General features: G+C 48.3%; 1 protein-coding gene across 5 annotated transcripts in view; it reads left to right on the top strand.

Annotated features, from left to right (window-relative positions):
- The first annotated feature begins 200 nt into the window (after positions 1-200).
- LOC139052703 (putative epidermal cell surface receptor) overlaps positions 201-22,789 on the top strand; it is a 176,455-nt gene continuing 153,866 nt past the window's right edge. For 3 of the 5 annotated variants that reach the window (XM_070529753.1, XM_070529752.1, XM_070529755.1), the window contains exon 1: positions 202-1,485. In XM_070529753.1, coding sequence (XP_070385854.1) covers positions 1,107-1,485 — 379 coding nt within the window. In that variant the 5' untranslated portion in view covers positions 202-1,106. Of the gene's footprint in view, positions 1,486-22,789 lie in introns of all 5 variants that reach the window. The other 2 variants (XM_070529754.1, XM_070529751.1) reach the window with 1 other exon arrangement.

Raw genomic sequence — 22,789 nt, 5'->3', positions numbered from 1 at the left:
AGAAAGCAAGAAAGATGCGAAAGAAAGCTGCGAACGGGTGTGCGAGGGTGAAACCGGTCTTCCTACCACCCTCTCCCCGCACACACACCGTCCTGTCGGCCGGCTTCTGGCTTGCCCTGCTCGCTACCGCCCACCCCCTTGCAGCCGACCTTCCCCCCCCCCCTCCCCCCCGGCATGGACGCGAAGGCGCCCGGAGGAATCTTTCTGGAGAACTAGTCAGGAACCGGCTAGCGGGTGAGACGCCCGGAGAGAGAGGCCGCAGCAGCAGCAACCGACGACGACCGGCCCTGTCTGTGTTGCGACGAGCGGTTCTGGAAGCCGCGGCGGCGTTGGAGGCATTTGGCTGGTCTTCTGCAACCCGACGAAGCCACATACAGCTGCAAACCCGAGCGTTCGACCAGCGGCGCGGCTGCTTTGTTTGACGCTTGCACCCCGCCAAAAAAACCGCATGCCCCTCGTGCCGACGAGGTGGTGTCAGGCGGACCGCGCGACTGGTCACTGACCAGTTGTAGAGCCTCCTGGAGTTGTCCCCCGTCCTACCGGAAGGTCGCCATCGCTTGAAGAGGCGCACGGGCCGCGAAGCGCTGTGGATCACTTCTGTCACCCGTCCCCTCAAAACGTCGTCTGCTCCGAACCGCAAGACGGCGCTTTCTTTTATTCTTTCTTTTTGTCGATGACCGTTTCTGGGCCGCTTCCGAGTGTGCGACGAGTCTTCCACAGCGTCAGTGAGTGAACAAGGTCGAGACACGTTACGCGCACGCACGTGATCTGTTTTCGTGTTCCTTCGAATTTAGAGAGGTGGGTGTGTGTGCGCGCGTGTGTGGTGTCGGTGTGACGTGTGACTTCCATCTCCAGCCTACACTTCGCGAAACCACCGTCGGTGCTTGCATCGCCGTGTCGGGGGCAGTAGAACCGTAGGATTTTCGGAACTCTGGTTGCCTCGTGATTCCGTCCGCGCTTCTCCAGTTGCTGCGGGCTGGTCGTGAAAACCTCGCTGCACCCTTTGTTTGTTTATTTTGTTATCGTACCTACATACCTATTCTGTGATAGCGACGTGAACCCCTGCTTGCACGCCCCCCGTCACCCCCCCTTAGGCCTCATCGGTCATGGGGTCCACAGCGGGATTCAAGCTCGCGTCCGCGGGACAACCGCGGTCTCGCTGGTTCTCGATAGCTTCGGCGCTGGTGGTGTTGTCCCTCGCGTACACGGACGCCTGGCCCGCCCTGGATTCGACCACTCTGGATTCCAACGGCAGTGACGCGGCTGACGCGGCCCTCGTCCGCGGTGCCACCGGTCTACCCGTGGCCTGTGCTTGCGGAGCGGACGTGGCCAAGTGTCCGGCCGGAAGGACGGCCAAGACTCCCAGTCGCTGTCCTCCGTGCGGTCTAGTGTGTGCCCGACAGACCGGGGAAGCCTGTTCGGTCGACGAACCATGCGCCAAGGATTTCGGCCTGTCCTGCGACCCCGTCTCCTTCACTTGCAAAGGTAAGCGAGGAGCGTTGTCATCCTTTCATTTCATCGTTTAACCCTACTTGGCTCGCGTCGCAACCAACAGTTGCTCTTATGCGCCTGCGTACGGCCTCCGTCATGGCTGCCTGCAACGCTGTGTAACATTGTGCTGCAAATAAAAGGAAGCGCCAATCTCTAAGCGTACTCTAGATTCAAGATACGGTGCCCTAGAATGTGCGCTTTCGAGATTCGCTTGGCCTGTTCCCTAATCTCTAGCAGATACCTTCGAAACCGCAAGTCTGCCATCGAGTGTTCGTTCAACAGCACAGCGTTTTATCGCGATCTAGACAGGAAGACGGGGGCTGTATACATGCAGGAGCGCCCGTGGTGCCAGTAATACCCCTTGATGTCTGTGACTATAATCGAGTAGGATTCTCAGTTGATCAGATTTAGTGCAGGTCCTGTGGAACATTTTGTTGCCTGATATTACTATCGCGCCAGGAGGTAACGCAAACGTTTTATTTATGCGCACATGGCAACGTGCAGACTTTACAGGTTCTCGCGTGTACACAGACGCCAGCAGCAGGCTTTATGGTGAACGTTCAGACGTTAAGGGTGCATGCGTGATTCATGCACGAGGAACAATTTACCGGTGTATGTGGCGTCAGTGTGACTTACGCCGGAACAATATTACGTGTTCCATGTAGAGACCCTTTTCATCCTTGCACGCTTCCCAGAATACTTTCGGTTGAGCCCACTGGAACAACGCAAGTTACAGTAGCCTATATAGTTACACAACCCTCCAGCTTGCATCAGTTTTGATAAGTTGGAATGTTCTACAAGTGAATTTTATTGTTGATTGCGACAAAAAAATCCCATACACGAGATCGACACATGCCGCACTTTCTTTATATCTGAACGCATAAAGAATGCGTGCCTACAGTAAACTATGCGCAAAATATTTCCGTTTTCTTGGCTAACTTGACTGTCAGAAATGCATGACCGGAAGTTTCCTGGGGTCATATGAATGGACTGCTGCCACAGCGTGGACAAAAAGGGTCTATAGACGCAGCACTCGAAAGGTGGCGATCTATATCTCTTTTTTTCATCGGATCCTTCCTGCCGTAGTCCACACGCGTACCCAGTATTTCGATATTTATTTTTTATTTACTTATTTATTCAGCATTGATTTAGACACAGTGAAGGTATTGGATGGCAAGGCTAAAGGCGGTACATTGTCTGCCTGACTAAGGCCCTGTCACTCATACATTGCTCCGCAGCAATCTCAATGTTTATGTGGGCGAGGTGTCGCTTTATGTCGCCGCAAGCAAAGCCGACAGCACGCCACATTCCACGTTTTTAATATGGCATCCCCATGCTTGATGTCCGTGGGCAAGATTTATTTAGCACGGTTAATCTGCTCGTGCAAACCTGAGGGGAGCACGCTGCCCCGGTGCCTTATTTTCGATCCTGCGAACGAAAGCGTTAAGATTTGACAACGGAAAATATGCACTGGGAGAACGACGCGGTAACTGCATGGACCGTTATCCAGTAAACCGAAACGCGTAGTGTGCAAATTGACGCTTGGTTGTGGTTTCGAATGGCATCGTATACGGACGTTCGTTGCATTAGGACAACGTCAGTGGCATCATGAGTGTGGCAGTGTGCGGGGGCAACACCTATGTTATAGAGGGTTTGCACTAACGCCATCGTGACCGCCATTTCTGAGGCACTTACAGGAGCTGCGCGACCAAGAAACGTGACAGGGCGACAGGAGCGTCTTGCGCCGAGCGACAAATTGATAACAGTGGTAACCCGGGGAAACAATGCGCACGTCAAAAAAGCAAAACAATGTCGGCGTGATAGTGCGGCGTCCTGACGTCATCGTGACCGCCATTCTCGGGCGCTAGCAGGTTGAGAAGCCGCGTCCGTGCGGTCACGTAAAAGTTAATCTGTACGGAAGCATGGCGCAGTGATGTGTCTATGAAATTGCTGACGTAAAGTCAACGTCACGCATCGTTTTGTTGACGAGTATGCGCATACTTGCAACAGATCGCGTGACGCTGATATAAGTACTTGGTGCACAGATTCACCCTTGTCGGGGATCTCGGATGATGCACGCTTTGTCGTCGTTATCTTTTTTGTGCGATTCGCGCGTTTCATGTTGGGATGTGCAGACCTTGCGGTTCACGAATCAAGGTTTCGTCAAAGCGATTATCTTGGCGCAGGCGTATGGCGCGATGTTTGTTTATTGTATAACAACAGTAAACAGGAAGATATGCCACACTTTAAGTCTATTATTCCATACGAAATCGGTTTTCACTTTGCCCAAGCTATGTATACACGTACACGCATTTTCAAAGATGCATAGCTCTACTCAGCCTGTTCGCAGTTAAGCTCGGTTTTCAACTTGTGACCGGCAGGCTTACTTCGGGGAGCGCTGAAACTATGCGGACTGTTGCGCAAGTAACTTGTGTTGCCATTTAAATTCCAGGATACAAAATTGACAATAACTTCTGCAGCGAACGAGTCATCAGTGGGTGGTAATGACAGTTGTCATCGTCGCCTGCGATCAACCACAGCCCACTTTCAGGATAAGAGAAATAGAAAAAGATCCAGTGGCTAGAAATGCAGTCTACAAAGCATAACCCGTCGAAGGCGTTGTCGTGATCTTTTGAAGCGCACAATCCACGCATCCTAACTATATTTATCGGCGCACTTTAATTTTTTTTCTGTTTCTTGTCTGTTGTTTACCTAGATATTATCGAGGTACATTCGGATCAGAGGCTACCGAACACGATGTGGCTTACTTACAATTTGTAAACACTGATATTTTTTTATAAATGCATTTGTAGCTTGTATATGCATACATAATGTCTCAAGCACATGTGCGATCCGCTGCATTTACATGCCATGGCATGCATGGTAACATGATTCAGTTTTCTTTTAGCTTTTCATAGCTGGTTCAAAACATAGTTCTTTTGCTGCGACTATAGAAATCAGGGTGGTGTTAGCTACCGAAATGCGCTACGTCTTGTTTTGGGCTTGTGAAGGTATGCACTCAGGTGGGCGTTTTTGGTGTTCGATTTTCGTATGCACTTAGATAAAATCAACGCCCGCGTCCAAACAACGTAAGCAATATATAAAAGCTAGTAGTACGTGCTTCCCATACCCTAGACCCGTATCGTATTACAATTGACTTCCACGAGGGCTGATTGGAATTCCAAAATCTTTAGCAGGAACGGCGAGTGGAAGACGTAGTATTTGTAACGGTATTCTCTCTCTACCCCTCCCCCTATCTCACTTCATATCTTGGGCTGCCACCGTTATCTCAACAAGCTGAAATCGCCGCGGTGGTAATGACAGGGCGTGAACGCCGTGCTCATTTCGTGAAATCGAAACTATACTTCAGATGCCTTTCCTTTTGACTAACAGCTAGAAGCAGAAGTCAAACGAACAGCATTCCTCTCAAATATGGAAAGTCTGGCGCCGTCCCCACAGCCAACAGTTCTGGCCTTGTGACAAAAGTGAAAGAAAGAAAGGCATTACAGCCATACATTTTTTCTTTCTTTTTTTCCTCTCCCCCACCTTTCTTATTCTTTTTTTGCTAAAACGAGGTATAGTCCCGGAGCAAGGGGTTACTAAAAGCGAGGTTCGCCAACGGATTGCAAAGGCGTGTTCGGACGGAGTCCAGAAGTTATAGTTAGAATGGCTGACCCCAACGGGTCCTGCAATATATCACCGGCGAAGCAGAACCCCTTTCAGCGCCAACTCGTTCGTCTAATTCCGTCCGCCGGTTAGGTTAAGCTTGGCAGCCGTGGGCGACGCAGTTGTATATAGGAGCCTTGCGTTAGCGGTCGCACATACTCATGAAGGTGTCGCGTCCACACACGGACGCAACCCTCCAAAAGTCAACGAAGCGTTGCGCAGACACGTCTAACTGACGAGGTGCGCGACATTCTGGCGGCTAGCGGACCAGCTACAATTCGCCCTCTTGTTTCTCGAGGATGGAATAATTGCGAGCTGTCAAAGGTCCGAGTCTGCACGAGCGTCGGGCGAGCCTCACGGTTAACGCAATCGACCCTTCCTTATCGGTGTGTTGCGTGCCATCTCTCCGTGTGCTTGTGTGTGTGTTTCTGCGACCGTGTGCATGTGTCTGTGTCTGCGTGCCTGTGTTCCACACGTGAAGACAGCGCAAGAGACGCCGACTGTAGTAAGCAGACGACACAATCGCCGCTGTTTTCTGAGCAGACGACACTGTCGGAACAGAGCAGGCGACACTCTCCTGCTTACTCGTCTGTGTCTTCTGCGCTGTTTTCTAGTACGGATATTGTCAATTCCAATTACGTGCAAAATGTGCACGCTCCCACGTGTGTCGTCAGCACACAAGCACTGGCAGTCAGACGTTGGCTTTGGCTACGGTTGATTAGCTGCAGTGCTCAAAAAAGACAAAAAAAAAAGACCAGGAAACGCTGACTAGTCCGGAGACGACACAACTTCTGAGCAGAGAAGTGTGTAGAGTAGACGACACAAAAGTCGGTGCCTACCGACTTTTCTATTGTCTGCTCACTTGTCGATGTCTCCTTCGCTGTTATAAAGTATAAAGCGCAGGTAAAAGACACGCACATGCACAACACAAGCACACATGCATAGCTGCAGACACACACACCACTCAGAGACTTGGACGATAGCAGGTTAGGTTGAATGCCTAAAAGGAAAACAAAGCCATGAAAGCACCGACTAGTTAGCAGACGACACAATCATCAGCGTCTCGGTAGACGACACCCACGGACGAGTGAGCAGACGACGCACCCGTCTGCTCAGTCGTCCGCGTCTTCTGCGCTCTTTTTCAACTGTGGAACGTAACCAACAATAGCCCGAGCCAACACCTTACTGTCATTCCCTGTGTGCGTACGACTCACGTGCCACGTCGCATGGTGCAGACGATTGTTCTTTTGTAGCGGGCGTGTTCGCACTTCCGCGTGTTGTCGTATACACGTCTTGGGCTTGTCGAAGCATTGGGCGTGTGTACAGCCTTGAGACGTCGACTAGGACGCGGAATTCCTACATGGAAACCGCGTGGCCAGCCGGATAAGCGAGCTACGCGAAGCAAAGCGCCTTCGTGAGGGTGTGTGACGACGCCGCCAACTATAGGCTGGTTAGGTGACCATTCCGAGCTGGGTAAGGTGGGTTATATTGGGAGGCCGGATGGAGGAAGCTTGAAGCACTCCGTTTCCGGCTACCCAATGACACTTCTGGGCGTGAAGAATCGACTCGACAATTCGTGGCACTCTACACAAGATAAGAGAACTATAAAGTCAAACCTCAATATATCTAACGAGATTATAAAAGTTATTGGATATAACGAAATAAATCTAAAAACATTTCTCGCCGATATCACAGTGGAACGAAATATGGGCTTATAATGAATGTCGGTTATAACGAAGGTAATTTCGTGTCGGGCGCGTCTTCTGTACAGCAAACTCCCAGTGTTGATATCACGAGTAAGGGTTCTGAAATGTTTTGAACATTATAGAACAAAGGCAAAATGCAATAAAATAGGCACCGGCTGCACTGCTTAGACATGAATCAATATAAGAAGTGCACGTTCCACAATTTCCATGACAGATTCGGTGAATGAGAGCTATAAAGCATAGACACACACAAAAGAAAGAAATCTCGCTCGTCATGCAAGTCATTTCGCGGAAAGCACTGGTTGCCTTCGCCCAAAGAAATGCGAAACCACATTTACGTTTCCTTGGAGTAAGATGATAATTCTGCTTTTGAATTAGCGTGCAGGTGACGTCATTACTCGTCACAGTGGTGGCGGTACGCTAGCTAACAAGCTCTCCTGACCGGACACCTGCACTTCGCTCTTGCCTCCTTTCCGACACCTGTTCTGTAGCCTTACCTAACGTGACCTAGCGCGTATTCCATATATATGTAATCAGCTGCATTTCGATATGAACACCATAGTTTAACCTGTCAGCCCTTAGTCACGTGTGATAAAAAGGTTGTAGCCGCGGTAAGGAGGTTCCTTCCAGTGGACACGAATCATTCTTTATTGCCGAGTTAGAGTTGTAAACTTCATATTAGTGCTTCTTGAATTTTCGCAATATTCAAAGGTATTTCTAAAAAAGGAAACATACAGTGCATAAATCGAAAGCCAGCTCTTTTATGGTTGCTACGTCATAACTTTCTCTAAAGCAGCGAGTCTCATCAAAATCGGAGCATTGGTTGACGAGAAAAACGATTTCTGCTGCCATGCGTTCAGACAGGTTGTGGTGGAGGATTGCGTAGATATTTCGTAGCTGCTCTCTGTTCGAAAACAGTCTGCAAGCGCGCTTCATCTCACAGGTCGCTTTCTTTCGTGATTGCTCATAAGAACGCAGACATACGTGCGGTGGTTTGCCGAAGCGGTTTGTCTTGCGACCGAGCCAGCGTAACGAGGGTTTTCACCGAAAGACGTCGAACTGAAGGACACTCACGCCGTAGGTTCCGGTTTGCCCGCATCGCGCATATCAAACTCTCCATAACGTCGCGAAGGCGGTCTTTCTTTCTTTCTTTCTTTCTTTCTTTCTTTCTTTCTTTCTTTCTTTCTTTCTTTCTTTCTTTCTTTCTCTTTTGTTTGTTAGAACTTTTTTTTTAATGCCGCCAGACATACCGGTAAGGTAGCGGCCGACGGCAACCGTATATGTCGAGATACATACGCGGCGTTCTGGACGTATGTATTATATTCACTCTCGCGTGATGGATCGGTGGTGCTTCGGTTGCAACAATTGCGCGATTAGTGGAGAGTGGGCCTGCATTATGCTTGCTGTAGTAGTCTATGCGGTGTGTTGCAAGATTGAGCGGATAGAGTTGTCTACACAGAAAATACTGACTAGAGGTAACCCTGGCGCGAGGTGCATCTGCCGCGCCTTTGGGGGCACGTTAGGAGACCAGGGGTGGTCAAACTTCATTCACAGCGTCACCGCCACAATGTCCCTGATAAACCATTCTGCGGTTCTGGGTCTTAACGTCTCACGAATGCTAAAGAGAGAGAGAGAGAAAAAGAAAGGTTGTTCGAGCTGCGCTAATAAACTTCCTTCTGCAAAGCAAAAAAAAACAAGAACAAAAAAAAAACCGCCACAGTGGCGTTGATACGCTAGAAAAAGAGGCAAACACGAAAGACAGATGGCGGCGCCGTCTGCTCTGGCCTAGACAATTCGCTTTTTTTGTCGGTAAAAATGAACTGCATTGTATACTGAAAAAGCCAAAGACTTAACTTAGAGAAAGTTTGAGGAACATTTACTGAGCCACGACGGCTCGCACGTGAAATAATATTTACATATTACTTTGGTGTCCATGACGTCACGCTGACGTACCTGCGCTGGGGATATGGCGCGAAATTCGAAGAATGAAACTTCGGTCTTCCTTTTCCGTCATATATTTCAACCCACTGACGCGAAATTTGTGTTCTTCGAAAATACTTTGTTCGATGTAAACTGATTTATTGCTTATCTTTAATGCACCTTTAAATACAGTTTCAATCTAATGTTGCTGTCTACAGGAGCTGTGAACATGACGGTTCGGATAGCGTGAGAATGATGTTTATGTTACATGGATTTGCCTAAGCTCCGGCCTACTGGCTTCGAATGGATGTGTGATTTAGCAAAAAGATAAACTTCGGCGAAATATTGCGTCATAAATGCAATAATTCGCAGTGAATATGAATGTGCGCAGCGACTTATAATAAACCTTTATGTGTTTAGAAATACGATTTCTTACAAATTTAGAAAAAAAAGTAGACAAGCGATAGGTAACAGCCACAAGGGCATCTGACGCCACAAACGTGAATATTAGACAAATACACGCGCTCTAGTCAATATTACCCTGCGTTCCCTCTAGTAAATGTTGTAGAAAACTATGGTACTACATTCTCTCAAGTGTCGCGCATCGATGGTGCTTAGATTGAAGTACATAGACAAAACAAAAACAGCGTGTTGAAGTATATTTCAGCTAATATTTACTAGCGAGTAAGCGACGACGTTGATTCCGCCGTGTCGTCCAATGCCACCATGCTCGAAAAGGGTCCGCCAAAGACCGGCGAGAGAATCAGAGGCAGCCAAGATCCCCTTGAAGATGCATTACCAACAAGCCCACATTGCAACCCTCGTGAAGATAGCAAAGTCAACGATTTGATGGAATCTGCCTCCGCAAGAGCAAGTCGCCTTATGTTACACACTTTCATACTAACCCCGCTAGGGAAAAATCTGGCGCTGAATTCGTTCAACCTCTAAATGATCGCTTAAGCTCGATTGCTGCAAGAAGCATAGGCGATTAGAGGAGCGCACCTAACTTGCTGTATACGATATGTTGCAAGGTCGGATGCATGTCTTAAGCAATGTTGGTCTGTGTAAGTTCCGTTCGCTTGAGATAGTTAATGTCCTGTTCTGTTGGGTCGCGAATATAAGTGGATAGTACAGTGATGCACAGGATGATATAGAACGAGCTAAATGCTAGGGCTAGAGAGGCATTTTGCGTCCGTATTATGGATGTAAGAAATTGGTGGTGGTATGCTCCATCTGAAAGTCTTCGCATGCCTCGATGGCTGCAGTTTACATGATTGTGGTGTCATTGTTCTTGTTTGGTTGAGCAGTTGTAAACTTGATGCTTAAATCTGTTTGTTTTTCGTTTTAATTTGGCGATTTTCAACATTTTTGTAGAAACAACTATAGCCTGAATGAAGAAATCTCATTCCTACAGTTGGTATATTTAATCTTCATTCATATACATGCGACGAAGCTCATCAAAGTCGGTGATGATGGATACCGAACAAAACGATTCCTACGCTCTCAAGTTCTCCTCTCTGGCTCATCTCTAGCCTAAGTTCTCCTCTCTGGCTGTGGCTATACCAGTATAAGCTGGCGCTTATACTCATATCGATGGCGTCTTTGGCAGTCAGCTGTTTAAATATTTGAATTGCACTGCAGAGATCACCTGAAGGAAGCAGGAAGGAGAAACCATCGTGCACTGTCAAACCGCCCATGGCTTCTTTTGGCAACAGGGAAAAACCTGCACTAGTGTACAAAGACGATGCTTGTGGCCGGTTATACCCGTCTGTCTGTCTTTAAATCCGTGCAGACGACGCGGAAGTCGTCTGTCCCGAGCTGAAGCAGACGACTCGCCGTTGGGGGAAGTGAGATGTATAACTGGGATACCGGAGCACATTCGTTTCTTAGCGTTCGCTCAGGGCCAGGTGACACATTTTAAATTATGGAATGATCAAACAGGAGACGTTGACACTTCGATGTGACGGCGACTGCCGTTTGTCCCTGGAAGAGAGACATAAGAGGAGTATTAGCTTACGTTTTATTTGCGTATATAGACTTTATGTAGCCAAAAGTACGAAGTTAAAAGAAGGAAAGGCGTTCTGCAAGATATCTGTAGGTCAGTAGTCTTCTTTAAAATTATTTCTTATAAGCGATACATTTAAAATGGCAGGCTGATTACGACGTTGCAGGCTCGAATTGCGGCAGTGGAAAAGATCGAATAGAGGCACAATACAACAACGTTCGTGTACCGAGCACTGAATACATATTAAACAACTCGCGATCAAAATTAAGGGCGTTCCACTATGGCCTTTTGAATAACGCTTCTGTTGGTTCGGAACATTGACAATCAATCAATCCATCAATCAATCAGATCTATTTTTCGGGTTTGGCTGTTAATTTCATGAGGTGCTTTACCAGCGAGGGAAAAAAAAAATCTTCGCGCTTTCAAGGTACGTATTTCCGAAGTCCTTAACATAGCGTAAGTGCAAGGCCAATGCGGTGTCTGGAATTCAGTTACCTAAGGACTTTCTTGCGCAAGTACCAAAGAGGAGAAATCGGGGAAAAGAAATATGTACTTACGTGTAACGACGCCCGTCCCAACCTCGAGATCACAATCGGAGTCACGTTCACGGGATCGCGCTTCAAGTGCCAGGGGCCCGATTGCAAACACGCCTCTTTGCGAAAGGCCGAGCTGGCACATTCCTGTACTTCGGCGAGGCCGCCGCGTTTCGAAGTGGCCCCGCCGTGGTTTTGAAGCTCGCAAGGCCAAGTCCACGCGTTGCACTCATTCGAACATTCCCCGCCTATCCTGTGGTCTGCAGCGTTCCATCCTGATAGTTCCGTGAAAGGGACACTGAATATAAGAACAAGTCAAGCTGTAATAGTAACTTCAACTTACGCAATATAAAAGGAGAGAGAGAGAGAGAGAAAGAGAAAATCACTCTTGCCGTGACAGGATCGAGGCTGTGTAAGCTATAGATAATGACGCAAAAACAAAAAAAAAAAAACTGCAGGGTGGCGACTCCGCCTGGAAGTTTCCGCACCGTTTGTCGTGACGTCACGTATTTTGACGGGCCTAAGGTACGTCCTGCTACTTCAAGATGCACCGTTTCTTCCTATGCCACATTTGATGGGGACCTCAGTGCGCTGATTTAAGCCTGGGAAATTTACTGCGCAGCCTGTAGTGGTAGTTCTGATAGACTGGAGCGAGTTTTGCCAGTTGCAGATAATTCGCGACACCAATTACCAATTAAGTTTTACTCCATGGTCTCCATGGTCAGAAATAAAGGGGAGCAGGTTGTTCTAATTTGTCTTCATGTAGAACTGCGTTTGGGTATTAGAAGGTAAATAGACGGCTTGCTTTGACGTCATCGTGGCCGCCATCTTGGGGTACTTGCACGTCAGGAAGCTGCGCGAACCAGAAACATCTCTTGCATGTCAGACGCATCTTGCGCCGAGTAATACACCGAAAACGGTGATAACCCGATGAAAAAAAAAGTGGCCATCGTCAAAAAGCAAAACAATGTACGCTTGATAATATAATGCACTATTGTCATCGTGATCGCCATGTTTGGCTACTGTAGCCCGATGAGGAGAGCGTTTATCAGGTGACGTGAAAACTACGCTCCAAGAAAAGTTTGCTTCTTGGGAGGCTTATGTAGTCCCAGCACAACGATAACCGCCATCTCGCTTTCCAGCATTTCCTTTCTTTAACGTGATACGGTGGAAGCTTGGGCGAGTTGGCGATTCAGTACCGACATGCGTGCACAGCGCAAAAGACGAGGACCGAAAGAAGAACACAAAACAGGCGCTGACCTCAACTGATCTTTATTTGCGAAATCGCCAGAGCTATATACACGAGCAGAAGTAATGAAAAACAACTTTTGCATTATGTCACACATGAACCCCTATTGCATCGCAGCCAGATACTTGATTTCGTTTTTGGTGAGGCAAATAGACGGCTTGCCGATGCAAAGGCCACCCAGCCGCTGTATCTTGTCAAGCCTCTATGGTTTCACGTGTAAGTTGTTCTCGGTGTTTAGAGATTACGACGCAGTTTTCAAATTCAGGTCACAAGGGCAGTCTCTGCAGTGAATGCCAAGATGACCTTTCACGACGGTGTAAACGTTGTAAAAAATGCTCTTTCAATCGCTCTTTAACGCGCAGTCTCCTTGCGTAGGCCTCCCGCCTAACGTATGCTGGGTACCCCGAGGTTTTGTTAGTTTCAGTAGCAGAAAAGGTATTAAAGAAAATCAAGCTGGGAGTCAAAGCACCAGCTGACTACGCTGCCAGTGACATTAAGCCAATCGCAGTGCTCCCTTACTTGCACAAGATATCGCACAGCTTGAAGAACATAGGCAGTAAAGTAGATGTTAAAGTTGTTTCTTTTTTCTGCCCCGGAAAAATTATTAAAGCTTTGTGGGCGTGTGAATGCTCATGCCAGACGACGAGAGAGAGAGAGGGAGAGGGAGAGAGAGAGAGGGGAAAGGCAGGGAGGTTAACCAGAGGAGGAGATCCGGTTTGCTACCCTACGCTGGGAAAAGAGGGGAGGGGGGTAAAGTGATAACAAAGTAGAGATAAAGAAAGAAAGGAGCACAGACACACAATCACAGTCGGTCAATGTCACCGCATAATGTAACCGCACAGCACAGTAGCACTTGCCGAAATATTTGCACTACTATAACCATAGGAAGCGGTTTGGAGTATATGCCCACGATGTGGTTTACATGATTCCCCCGACTTGCGGAAAGAAATACGTTGGCCAAACAGGCAGATGTTTAAATGCGCGATCGAAAGAACATTTTTCACTATGTTTACACCGCCGTGCAAGGTCACCTTGGCATTCACTGCAGAGGCTGCTCTTGTGACCCTGAATTTGAAAACTGAGTCCTAATCTCCAAGCACCGAGAACAGCTTGCACGTGGAATCTTAGACTGACAAGATAGAGCGGCTGGGTGACCTTTGCATTAGCAAGCCGGCTTGTCTGTTGCCCTCACCAAAAACGAAATCAAGTATCTGGCTGTGATGCAATAGGGGTTCATGTGTGACATAATGCCAAAGTAATTTTTGTCGTTACTTTTGCTCATGTATATAGCTCTGGCGATTTCGCAAATAAATATCAGTTGAAGTCAGGGCCTGTGTTGTGTTCTTCCTTCAGTCCTCGTCTTTTGCGCTGTGCACACATCTCGGCTTTCTTTAACGCTGAGCGCGTCGTACCTTCACGCCACGAAAGGCATGTGCGGTATCGGCATGACACAGCATTCCTGAAAGGAAAGTAGATAAGCGCTTGGTTTAAAGAAATATACAAGCAAGACTGGGGACGACTATCCTTTTGGATGCAACATGAAAGGCACCTAGATAGCTCAAGTCCTGTACACTCTCCTTTACGACGTCACGTTACTAGGTCCGACCGACATAGGATCTAATTGGAATGCTGCCAAGTAAGCCGCGGTGAGTTTGACGTCACCGCTTTCGTCACGGCGAGCTTGGCAATGTAAATTTGGTCCCATCGGGTAGCATGACGTCATAAAGCAGAGTGCGCAGTCCTTGTGATATTTGGGTGGCGTTGACAAAATACGCTTAAAAGGGTGTCAACTTGTTGGATTGTATCTGTTTTTTATAGGTAGCCATGTAACGTCAAGGAAGCAGTGAAAAAAAAACGAAAAAAACAACACAGTCGTGAGAAGACAGCGCACAGGGCAAACCATTTTCTTGTTGCGTCTCGACATTAGTGCACCAATTTTTTTTTAAAGTTGAATGACAGGACAATTCTATTGCATCATGCACTCTATGTCAGGCAGTCCTCCGCATCAGCTGGACTACTTGAAGAGGCAGACATTACTTGCACGACTAATCATTGTCACGTTGGCTAATCAACAAAGGTTTACTAATCGACGACGTAACCACTCACATTGGGCTATATCGGGAACGGAAGTCTTTATTCAAGCAGAAATACAGTGTCGGGCATCGCTTTCGAGAAATAGGTCCTCAAGAACTCCGGCGAAATACATTGATGTCCAAGCAAACACACGCTGGTAATGCGTTTTCTACAATGGAATCGGGATTGTTACGAGGTCTTGCTGTCGCACTTATGTTCATCTTGTTCTAACGTTCGTTTTTATATTCCACTTTTGTTCTTATATGCTCATCTTGTTCTTTTGTTATCATTGTTTCTCTTCTTACCTTACGTTGACCTTGTCCTTTTTGCTCTTCTTTTGTCCTCGTAGATCTTGTGATGTTCTTCTTGTGTTCTTGTTCTAATTTTCATTTTGTTCTTGCTTTCTGGTTGTTCATTCCATAGATTTTTCTACGCTGGGGATGGGCGCGGATTGTAAAAAAGAAAACGGAACACGTTCGTGTACCGTGCCTGAGATGCTCGTTCCCTAGATAGTTTAATTTAACCTAGGACTCACGTACTTAAAAAGAAAGAAAATACTTCTTTTTTCCTGGTATCGATCGTAAAGATCCCGGATTGAGATATTACTGGGCTCTTTCGAAAGCACTCTCATGCGAATTAAACTTCCTGCAATCCGCATGCTTTCTTGTACGTGACGCTGTACGTCTCACATAGAACTGCGCAGACACTGCGTTTGTGATGAAGACTTGCTCCTTTTTTTTCTGTAATTTTGTCATCCATTTCTGCTGCTGCTGCTAAAGCTTTATATATGGGGCATACTTTTCGTTTTGCGGAATTTTTAATGATCGCCTGTGGCTGATAGCATTATCCCTGTCGTCGAGCTATTCTAAGAGGTGGACTTTGCCAGCACGAAAAATCTAAACACGCATTCAACTAATTAACTTCTTAATTATTTACTTTGCGGCACATATTACAATTTACGAATTGTAACCTGTGTGTTTGCAAGACGACGCATCCACTTGAAATGCATCTCCAGCATGACGCGTACCAGTTTCGAGGTATTTTTTCTCCAAAGTGTGGGACGAAATACGTAGTCGTTCCAGTCACATCTGTGATTCAATGCACAAAACAGCGTTTTGTTAAAAAAATAAAAATAAGTGAACCAACAGTGTATTTTTGCGGTGAGTTTGATGGCGCATATGTCTTAACTGGTGTCATTCTGGAAATTTGTCTCCAAGTGGATGCGACTGACAATCTCAACCGGCTACAATTGGTACATTGCAATGTGTGCTGTAAAGTAATTAATTTAGAATTTCATTAGTAAATTTCTGTGAATTCTTTGAGTATGTATTTCGATTTCTCGTGCAAGTCCGCCATGCTGAGCAATCCAGCTCAAGGACTAGAAGTACGTTGTCTGCACCACGATATTTAAAAAAAAAATTATAAACGTAGAAGTCATCACACCCTTGCGCATCGTCACCCGTATGTAACTGTTACGAAGTCTATCTATTTCGCTTGTGTTCATCTCGTTCTTGTGATGTTTATCGTATGTTCGTCTTGTTGCTGTGTTCTTGTTGTTCTAGCGTTCATCTTGCCCATGCATTCTTGCTGTTCTTCTTTCGGCGTCTTGTTCCTCGCTCTTTGGGGATGTGCTGCTTCAGTCTCATCACTTCTGGTGCCTTTTCTAGTTTTGACTTTTAGTTTCTCTTTGTCTATTTGTTTCACCGCACGACTTTGCTATGCCACCCGTAAAGATTGCGTCAACCTCGTTGCAACATGCCGCGGCCTATCGTGCGGTCGACGGCAGTTTTAGTGCGTTCGTAACAGCATTTTAAGTCGAAGCGTGCCGTGCGTCGTTATGAAGACTCGGCGGAAGAGGTTGCGTGTGCGAGTAGTTCTCGACTTGCGGTTGGCGGAAGGGGTCGCGTCTTCGGACGTCGTGTCGAATCCATTATCTGTTATTATCTGCGTCGGTGCGGCGCATTTAATTAAGAGTGACGTTTGGAGGCGAGAAAGGTTAGACTTTTGAAAGCCATAACACTTAACTCGTTTCTTTTTTTTTTTCGCGAGGCTAATTGTGCGCTATCTCAGCGGTTACGCCCAGCAATTTTGTGATGCACGAAGCGGCGAGGCGATTCCGGCCAGTGAAATCTGAAACTGGTCTTTTGGAAAGCGGACTCCATTTCACTACATGCATGTAGCTGTGAAGTGGCTGCTCGTTAGACGATTACCATAAAAGGCAGCTATGTAAAAAAAAAGTGCTTGAAACTTAAGTGTATGTCTTAAGTGTATGTGTTAAGTGTATCCTGATTAGAAGTGCAACACTGCCAGTTTACGGGAAGAAAAGAAGGCTGGAAAATACACAATAACAAATTAACACCCTTTGCTTACTAATTGCGTCAACGTGAGGCTACAGTTATACGGGTTGTTTGTCTGCACTGATTATTGCCTTTATCATTGCATAAGTTGGGGACGTCAGTAGATAAAGTGGTATCACGAGATAAAGAAATTTGCCGGTATATAGGCCGGAGTTCGCTGGACTCAAGACAGGGATGCCTGGGCACCACTCGGACATTCCTTCTTTCTGAAGTGCTTAGAAGAGAGAGAATAGCAAAGAAAGGAAAGGGAGGGAGGTCAACCAGACGAGCGTCCGGTTTGCTACCCTACACTGGGGCTGAGGGAAATGGGGAATAGAAGAAAAGAAGGAAGTGATGACTGTGTGTGCAGTGAAGCACCGTGACACCAAAGTGGAGTTCCATAGCTGGTGATCTGCGTTGATGACATCTGGAACGACCAAAGAGAAGTGCGTTGTTAATGATCATGATTATGAGGATAATTTATGTTGTCAAGGCTTCCCTGATCGTGTTCTGTCGCATCAACATGCCCCACGATGTGCCGATTTCTGCAGCTCCCATAGTGGACTCGCCTTTTCCCTCTTCCCGTATACAGTACTTTTGGGGGCCCATTCTTGAAGTGCAGCGCCGAATCGAGTTCGGGTTGAAACGCTATTAAAGTCTGATCGCCTGTCGTCGATTCTCCCTGCAACAGCGTGACCGACTAACTACCGAAAAAGCGTCGAATATCGCGTATTGCGAGCATACGGCTCGACGTTCAGACTTTCTCTCCTCATCTATCTATACAAGAAGGAGTGACGGAGAAAAAGCGGAGGCAAGGTTGGCATCGCGAAGTGACATCCAGCAGGCTTTATATAAACGCTCTGAGAGGACGCGATATCCGGCTGCCGTGTCGGCAGCGCACGCGCTGTATGTGCGGAAACGAGCTGGCTTCTTCGTCGCACGCTTCCAACGAGCGACGCGCAGAAGTGTATACATCCATACGCAGACAGACGACGTTCTTCTGGTACATCAAAGCGTGCCCTCTCGCTTCGTCGTCGTCTGTCTCGGATCAGCCTTGTCGTCTGTTCTTTCTCTACAGCGCTCTCTGACGACGAAGGTCGTAAGCTTGTAGGCTTGTCCGAAGTTACGGCGAACGACAGTTCCTTCTTGGCCACGACACTTGTGCGCGGAAAGAGAGTTCCGCCGCGATGCTTTTGTTAGTACAGAGTGCCCGCGCGAGATGGACGTCTTGACTGCCTGTCGTGTGTGTTCGTATGACAAGCGGCTTTTTCGCTGTCCTCTCTAGCAGACGACGCGGAACCCTCGACTGTCTCGCGCGTCTTCGAAATGGCCGTCGCGTGCTTGCTGGCTTGTCCCTGCTGCGCACTTCTCGAGTTGTCATTCCACGCGAGTGGGACAGTCGCTGCACCTCGTCGGTTGTCATGGTACACTTGCGTGCGTTTCTTAGGGCGAATGTGTAAGCAAGTGTCGGGCGATTAGGTGGCGCGTAGAGTCACGTGATTGACTCTATATATGGTGGCTATGTCGCGGCACTTCGCTGCGGTGGTACTGCTGGACGTGTAGGTTTGCAGGCGGTTTTGGCTTTACTTGATTTGCTATCGGAATTCGTAGCGAACCACTGACATCGACAGTAGGACAGCCAATTATAGTTTTTGTTTACAATAATAGGGGAAAATATGGCGCCATCGCCTCTGCGAGCTTCTCACAGAAAGACGTTGGGGGAGGGAGGGACTTCCTGCTGAGGGAATAACAAGCTATGAACGTTTCCACTTGGCTTGAGCCTAAAGAATGGTCACATCCGAGAAAATTAGTGTTCGAATAAACGTCTTTATTAATAACTAAATGAATAAAAAATAGATCAATGTATGCATACAATGTCAGAGCCTAAGCTTTAAATGATTTATTTTTTAAAGATGTGTTGCTCGTTATAAAAGCAAAGAGACTAGAGCAGACGAGATGGCCGTTCGATGTGCCCCTGTATTTACAGGCCTCGTCGTCTGCATAATTTGACATCCCTCTAGGATAGCCACGCGAGCCGGCTCTCCGAGAAAGAAGCCAATCCGAAGCCCGCGCCTGTCGCCAGTGGCGTAGCTAGGTCGTCTGGCACCCGGGGCCCTTAGCACTTTGTCACTCCCCCCCCCCCCCCCGGGTGTAGTCGGGGAAGGCGAGGATATCGACAATTTTCGGGTGTCTTCAGACGTATGTGACACCCCCCGCCCCCTACTGGCCCCGTGCACCCGGGGCCCACGGCCCCCCGGCCCCCCCCCTGTTGCTACGCCACTGCCTGTCCGCCAAATTCCTCGTCGTCACCGTCATCATAATCATGCGCTCCCTCTCTTCCTTCCGTCGTCGCTGTGGCGGACGGATTCCTTAGCAAAGATCGTAAGACGAGGCAAGAAAAAACTTCATTCTACTTTTTACTTTTTGTGTGTGCGGGGTTGCTGAGAGAGGTATGGGGGGAGGGGGAGGGGGCAGTCGACGCAGCCGAGTGGGGACGAAGACATGTGTTCGTCGTTATACTATAGCTTTCACGTCCCCTCCCCCCCCCTCCATCTCGAACGGCGCATCGCTTTGCGAAGGAGTCATTTGCACCAAACCCCCGCCGGCGTGCAACACACAGACGAACCGTGCGACCCCTTCATCATGCAACAGCCGCGGCATCAGTGGCCAGGTAGTAAGCCCTCCTCTTATAAAGAGTGCGGCTTAGACGGTGGCTGCGAGCAATTTGGTCCTCCGGACACATGGCGCATCATGGCGCATTATAAGAGAGAGAGAGAGAGAGAAAGTGAATGCGCGTGCGTGTGTGGTGTTTGCCGCTGGTGTCTGTTTCATACCCCTCCCCGACATTCTCGAGTCCGCCGCCTGTACCCCTCCGAACCACTTCTTTACCTGCTGTAGTAGATGCCTGGAGCACCTCTGGTACTCCTTCACCTTCGCTGCAACACTCCCTCCCGAGAAAAAAACAACAACAAATAATTAAACAAATAATAAAGACAATGGCCCCGGGGGCGAAGTTCTGTGCACGGCATCTCGCCCGTGAAGAAGAGCGTTGCAAGATGCTCCCTCCTCCCTCAGTCGGCAGAAAGGGGAGAGACGAGTGAGAGAGTGAGAGAGCGAAAGAAAGAGAGAGATACGGTCATTTTTCTTTTCTCTTTCCCTTCTCTAGTCTCGCAAATTAACATTCCGCACGCCTATGCAGAAAGGAAACGCTTACCCTCTCCCTTACTGCCCTCTCTCCAGCCTTACCTACCTTGTGCGCTCTCGAAATAAACAGGAGATAAAAGGGAAAGCAACAAGTTAGCGTCTGCATAGCAAAGTATAGCGGCGTGGTTTTGCGTGGTGTTGGACCAACGCTGGGAGAGAGGGGGGGGGGGGAGAGGGCCAGGCGCTTCGCGTTTTAGAAACGCCGATGGTACAACCTGCCGTCGAAGGAGTCGCCGTGGAATCGCCGTGGCCCGGGTTTGAGGTGGTTCTGTTCGTTGTTGCATACTTTCCTTTTTCTTAAGCCTTGCGCCTTCTGCTACCGTGTCGCGTTTTTCTTTTCCTTTCTTTTTTTTTAACGCTATGGCGGGTCCCTGCAGACGGCGTTTTCGGTGTTCGTAAACGCCCCTTTTGTCCACGAACACAACAGATAGAGAAAGGGCGAGAGAGAGAGATTCACGTCGTTTTTCTTTTCTACTTTCCCTTTTCTCTTTGTTTCAGGTTTTGTCTCTACAAATCGGATGCCAGCATATGTCGAGTTGAGAGCTCTGGGGCGAGGGTGTACGTACTAGCCGAGGAGGCGAATGTGGGCGAGGTGATCAAAAATTAGCAGCAGCCGCCGCAGGGTCCAGACGACAACGGAGGAGAGTCGTTAGGCACGCAAACGAAACAAAACTTGAGACATTAAAATTGGCTCCAGCGTAAGCGCTACACGTGTAGACGAAATGAAGTACCGCGAACACGTCTGTACGTGTGGCGCAATCTTGGGAAGGAAAATGCACTAGAAAGGGAAGAGGAGGGGTAAGAGGCGCCCTCTGGCGATGCAAGAAGTGCACTGACTTCGTAACGACGGTCTACAAAGGGGCCGGAGGGGGGGGGGGGCGGGGAGGGTCGAGCGAGGCATTTAGGAAGGCCCGCGTGTCGATACCCCCGCCCGCCTTCCACATACTCGCTCCTTTATTTTTTGCTGTCTTGCTTGGGTTGGCTTCGGTTGGCTCCGCTTGGCTTCCTGGTCGTTGGTCAAGTACTTCGTTTTACTAGCCCGAGGGCGTATCGAACAGCAGCTTCTGCGCGCGCGTACGTAGCCCCTCATCGACGTGTGGAGAGACGGCCATGCAGGAAAGCTACAGAACGCGTTCTCTCTCTCTCTCTCCCCCCCCCCCCCCCCCCAATCTCTTAGTCATGTCCGGCGCGTATCAGACACCACACCTTTTGTGGCGCGCTTACGTAAAAGCGTCCTCCCGAGTTCACCTTCGCTTGATCGCCATCGGATCGCGCGGGGCGGTGAGATAGAGGAAAGGGGGACGGGGGGGGGGGGGGACGTCGCTCTTAATTCTACACTTGGAAGCGCGTCGCAAGCTCCTATTATAAATAGACGCCGGGGGCTTCTTTCGGCTGGAAGCGCACTGGCTTAAGTAAAGAGCATCGGTTCCCCCGGAACGCCGCAGTGCAAGTCATCGACGACGGTGATCATTTCGCTCCTGTGGCTTGTCTAGGGAGGGGCCACTCTGGACTCCTCCTAAATGGGCTCACCTGAACATCGGTGTGGCAGGGGCTGACGTGGAGCAGGACATTCTGTTGGGTTTTGCCTGTCAGTTATTTTTTTTTATTCCTTCCGTCGTCGTTTCGTAATTTCGGACGTCCTCAGGTTATGTGTGCTTCTGTGTTTGTGTGTGTACGTGCGTGTGTATGTCGTGAAAACTGAGTGCTCCGATGAGTAAGCGAGGCCGTGATAACAGGTTATTTTTTTTTTCCTACTCGGATGAAACGAAATAAAAAAAAATGACAACCTGCGCGCGTCATTTTTTTCGGTGGTGTCGGTGAGCCCTTGTCTAGTCGCTGTAATGGTCGCCGCTCTGTCCGGTTTTCTTTTCGGTCGAAGCGTGGGAAATGTGCCCAAAATGCGTGCGTGTGTATCACGAGAAACAAAATGTGTAGATCAGAGGCAGAAATGCAACTGAACAACGTCGGGTCCTAGCACGATTCGAAAGGCTCAAAGACCGCTGCCTGGTTGAGTTCATGTCGAGAGTCTTCAACGCAGAAAGCAAATACGAAAGAAAAGAAAAAAACGCGTCATGTGGATCAAACGCACATGTCGGAATCTCCGTGAAACAAAGGCGTTCGCGAAGCGCTTGCGTACGACTGTCTTTGTCATTCGTGCAACATATACGCTCACGTAAACGTTTGTTTACGCAACCTACTGTTCAAAATTTTAATGCGTCGCAATGTTTACCTGTTCGCGCGCTATATGCATACAGTGTTCAACAGTGTAAGCCGAAGTGCAAAGCGCAGTTCGTGCGGATTCGCACTGCGAAACGCACATAGACACAGCAATGACTCGAAGACGAAGTCGTTGTTTGTCGAGAGAGAGAAAAAAACGATGGTGAAGAATGCCCAGAGAAGTACGACGCGAAAAACCGAGATAATAATGTTGACCATAATTACTTTTCCCGTCTCATTCCTGCGTTACGGAAGCTGGAGTGCACTCCCACCCGTGATTTAGCGCCAGCGTGCTGCACGCGAAGAAGGACGTGCGTCTATTTGACAAAGCCGCTAGCCACTGTCAGGAAATTACACCGCACTTCGCTAAGGAAGCTTCGCAGGGAAAA

The sequence above is a fragment of the Dermacentor albipictus genome, unplaced genomic scaffold, assembly GCF_038994185.2.
Source record: "Dermacentor albipictus isolate Rhodes 1998 colony unplaced genomic scaffold, USDA_Dalb.pri_finalv2 scaffold_29, whole genome shotgun sequence".
NCBI lineage: Eukaryota > Metazoa > Arthropoda > Arachnida > Ixodida > Ixodidae > Dermacentor > Dermacentor albipictus.
The sequence above is the reverse complement of the archived record's forward strand: the minus strand, read 5'-3'. Positions and strand labels throughout refer to the sequence as shown.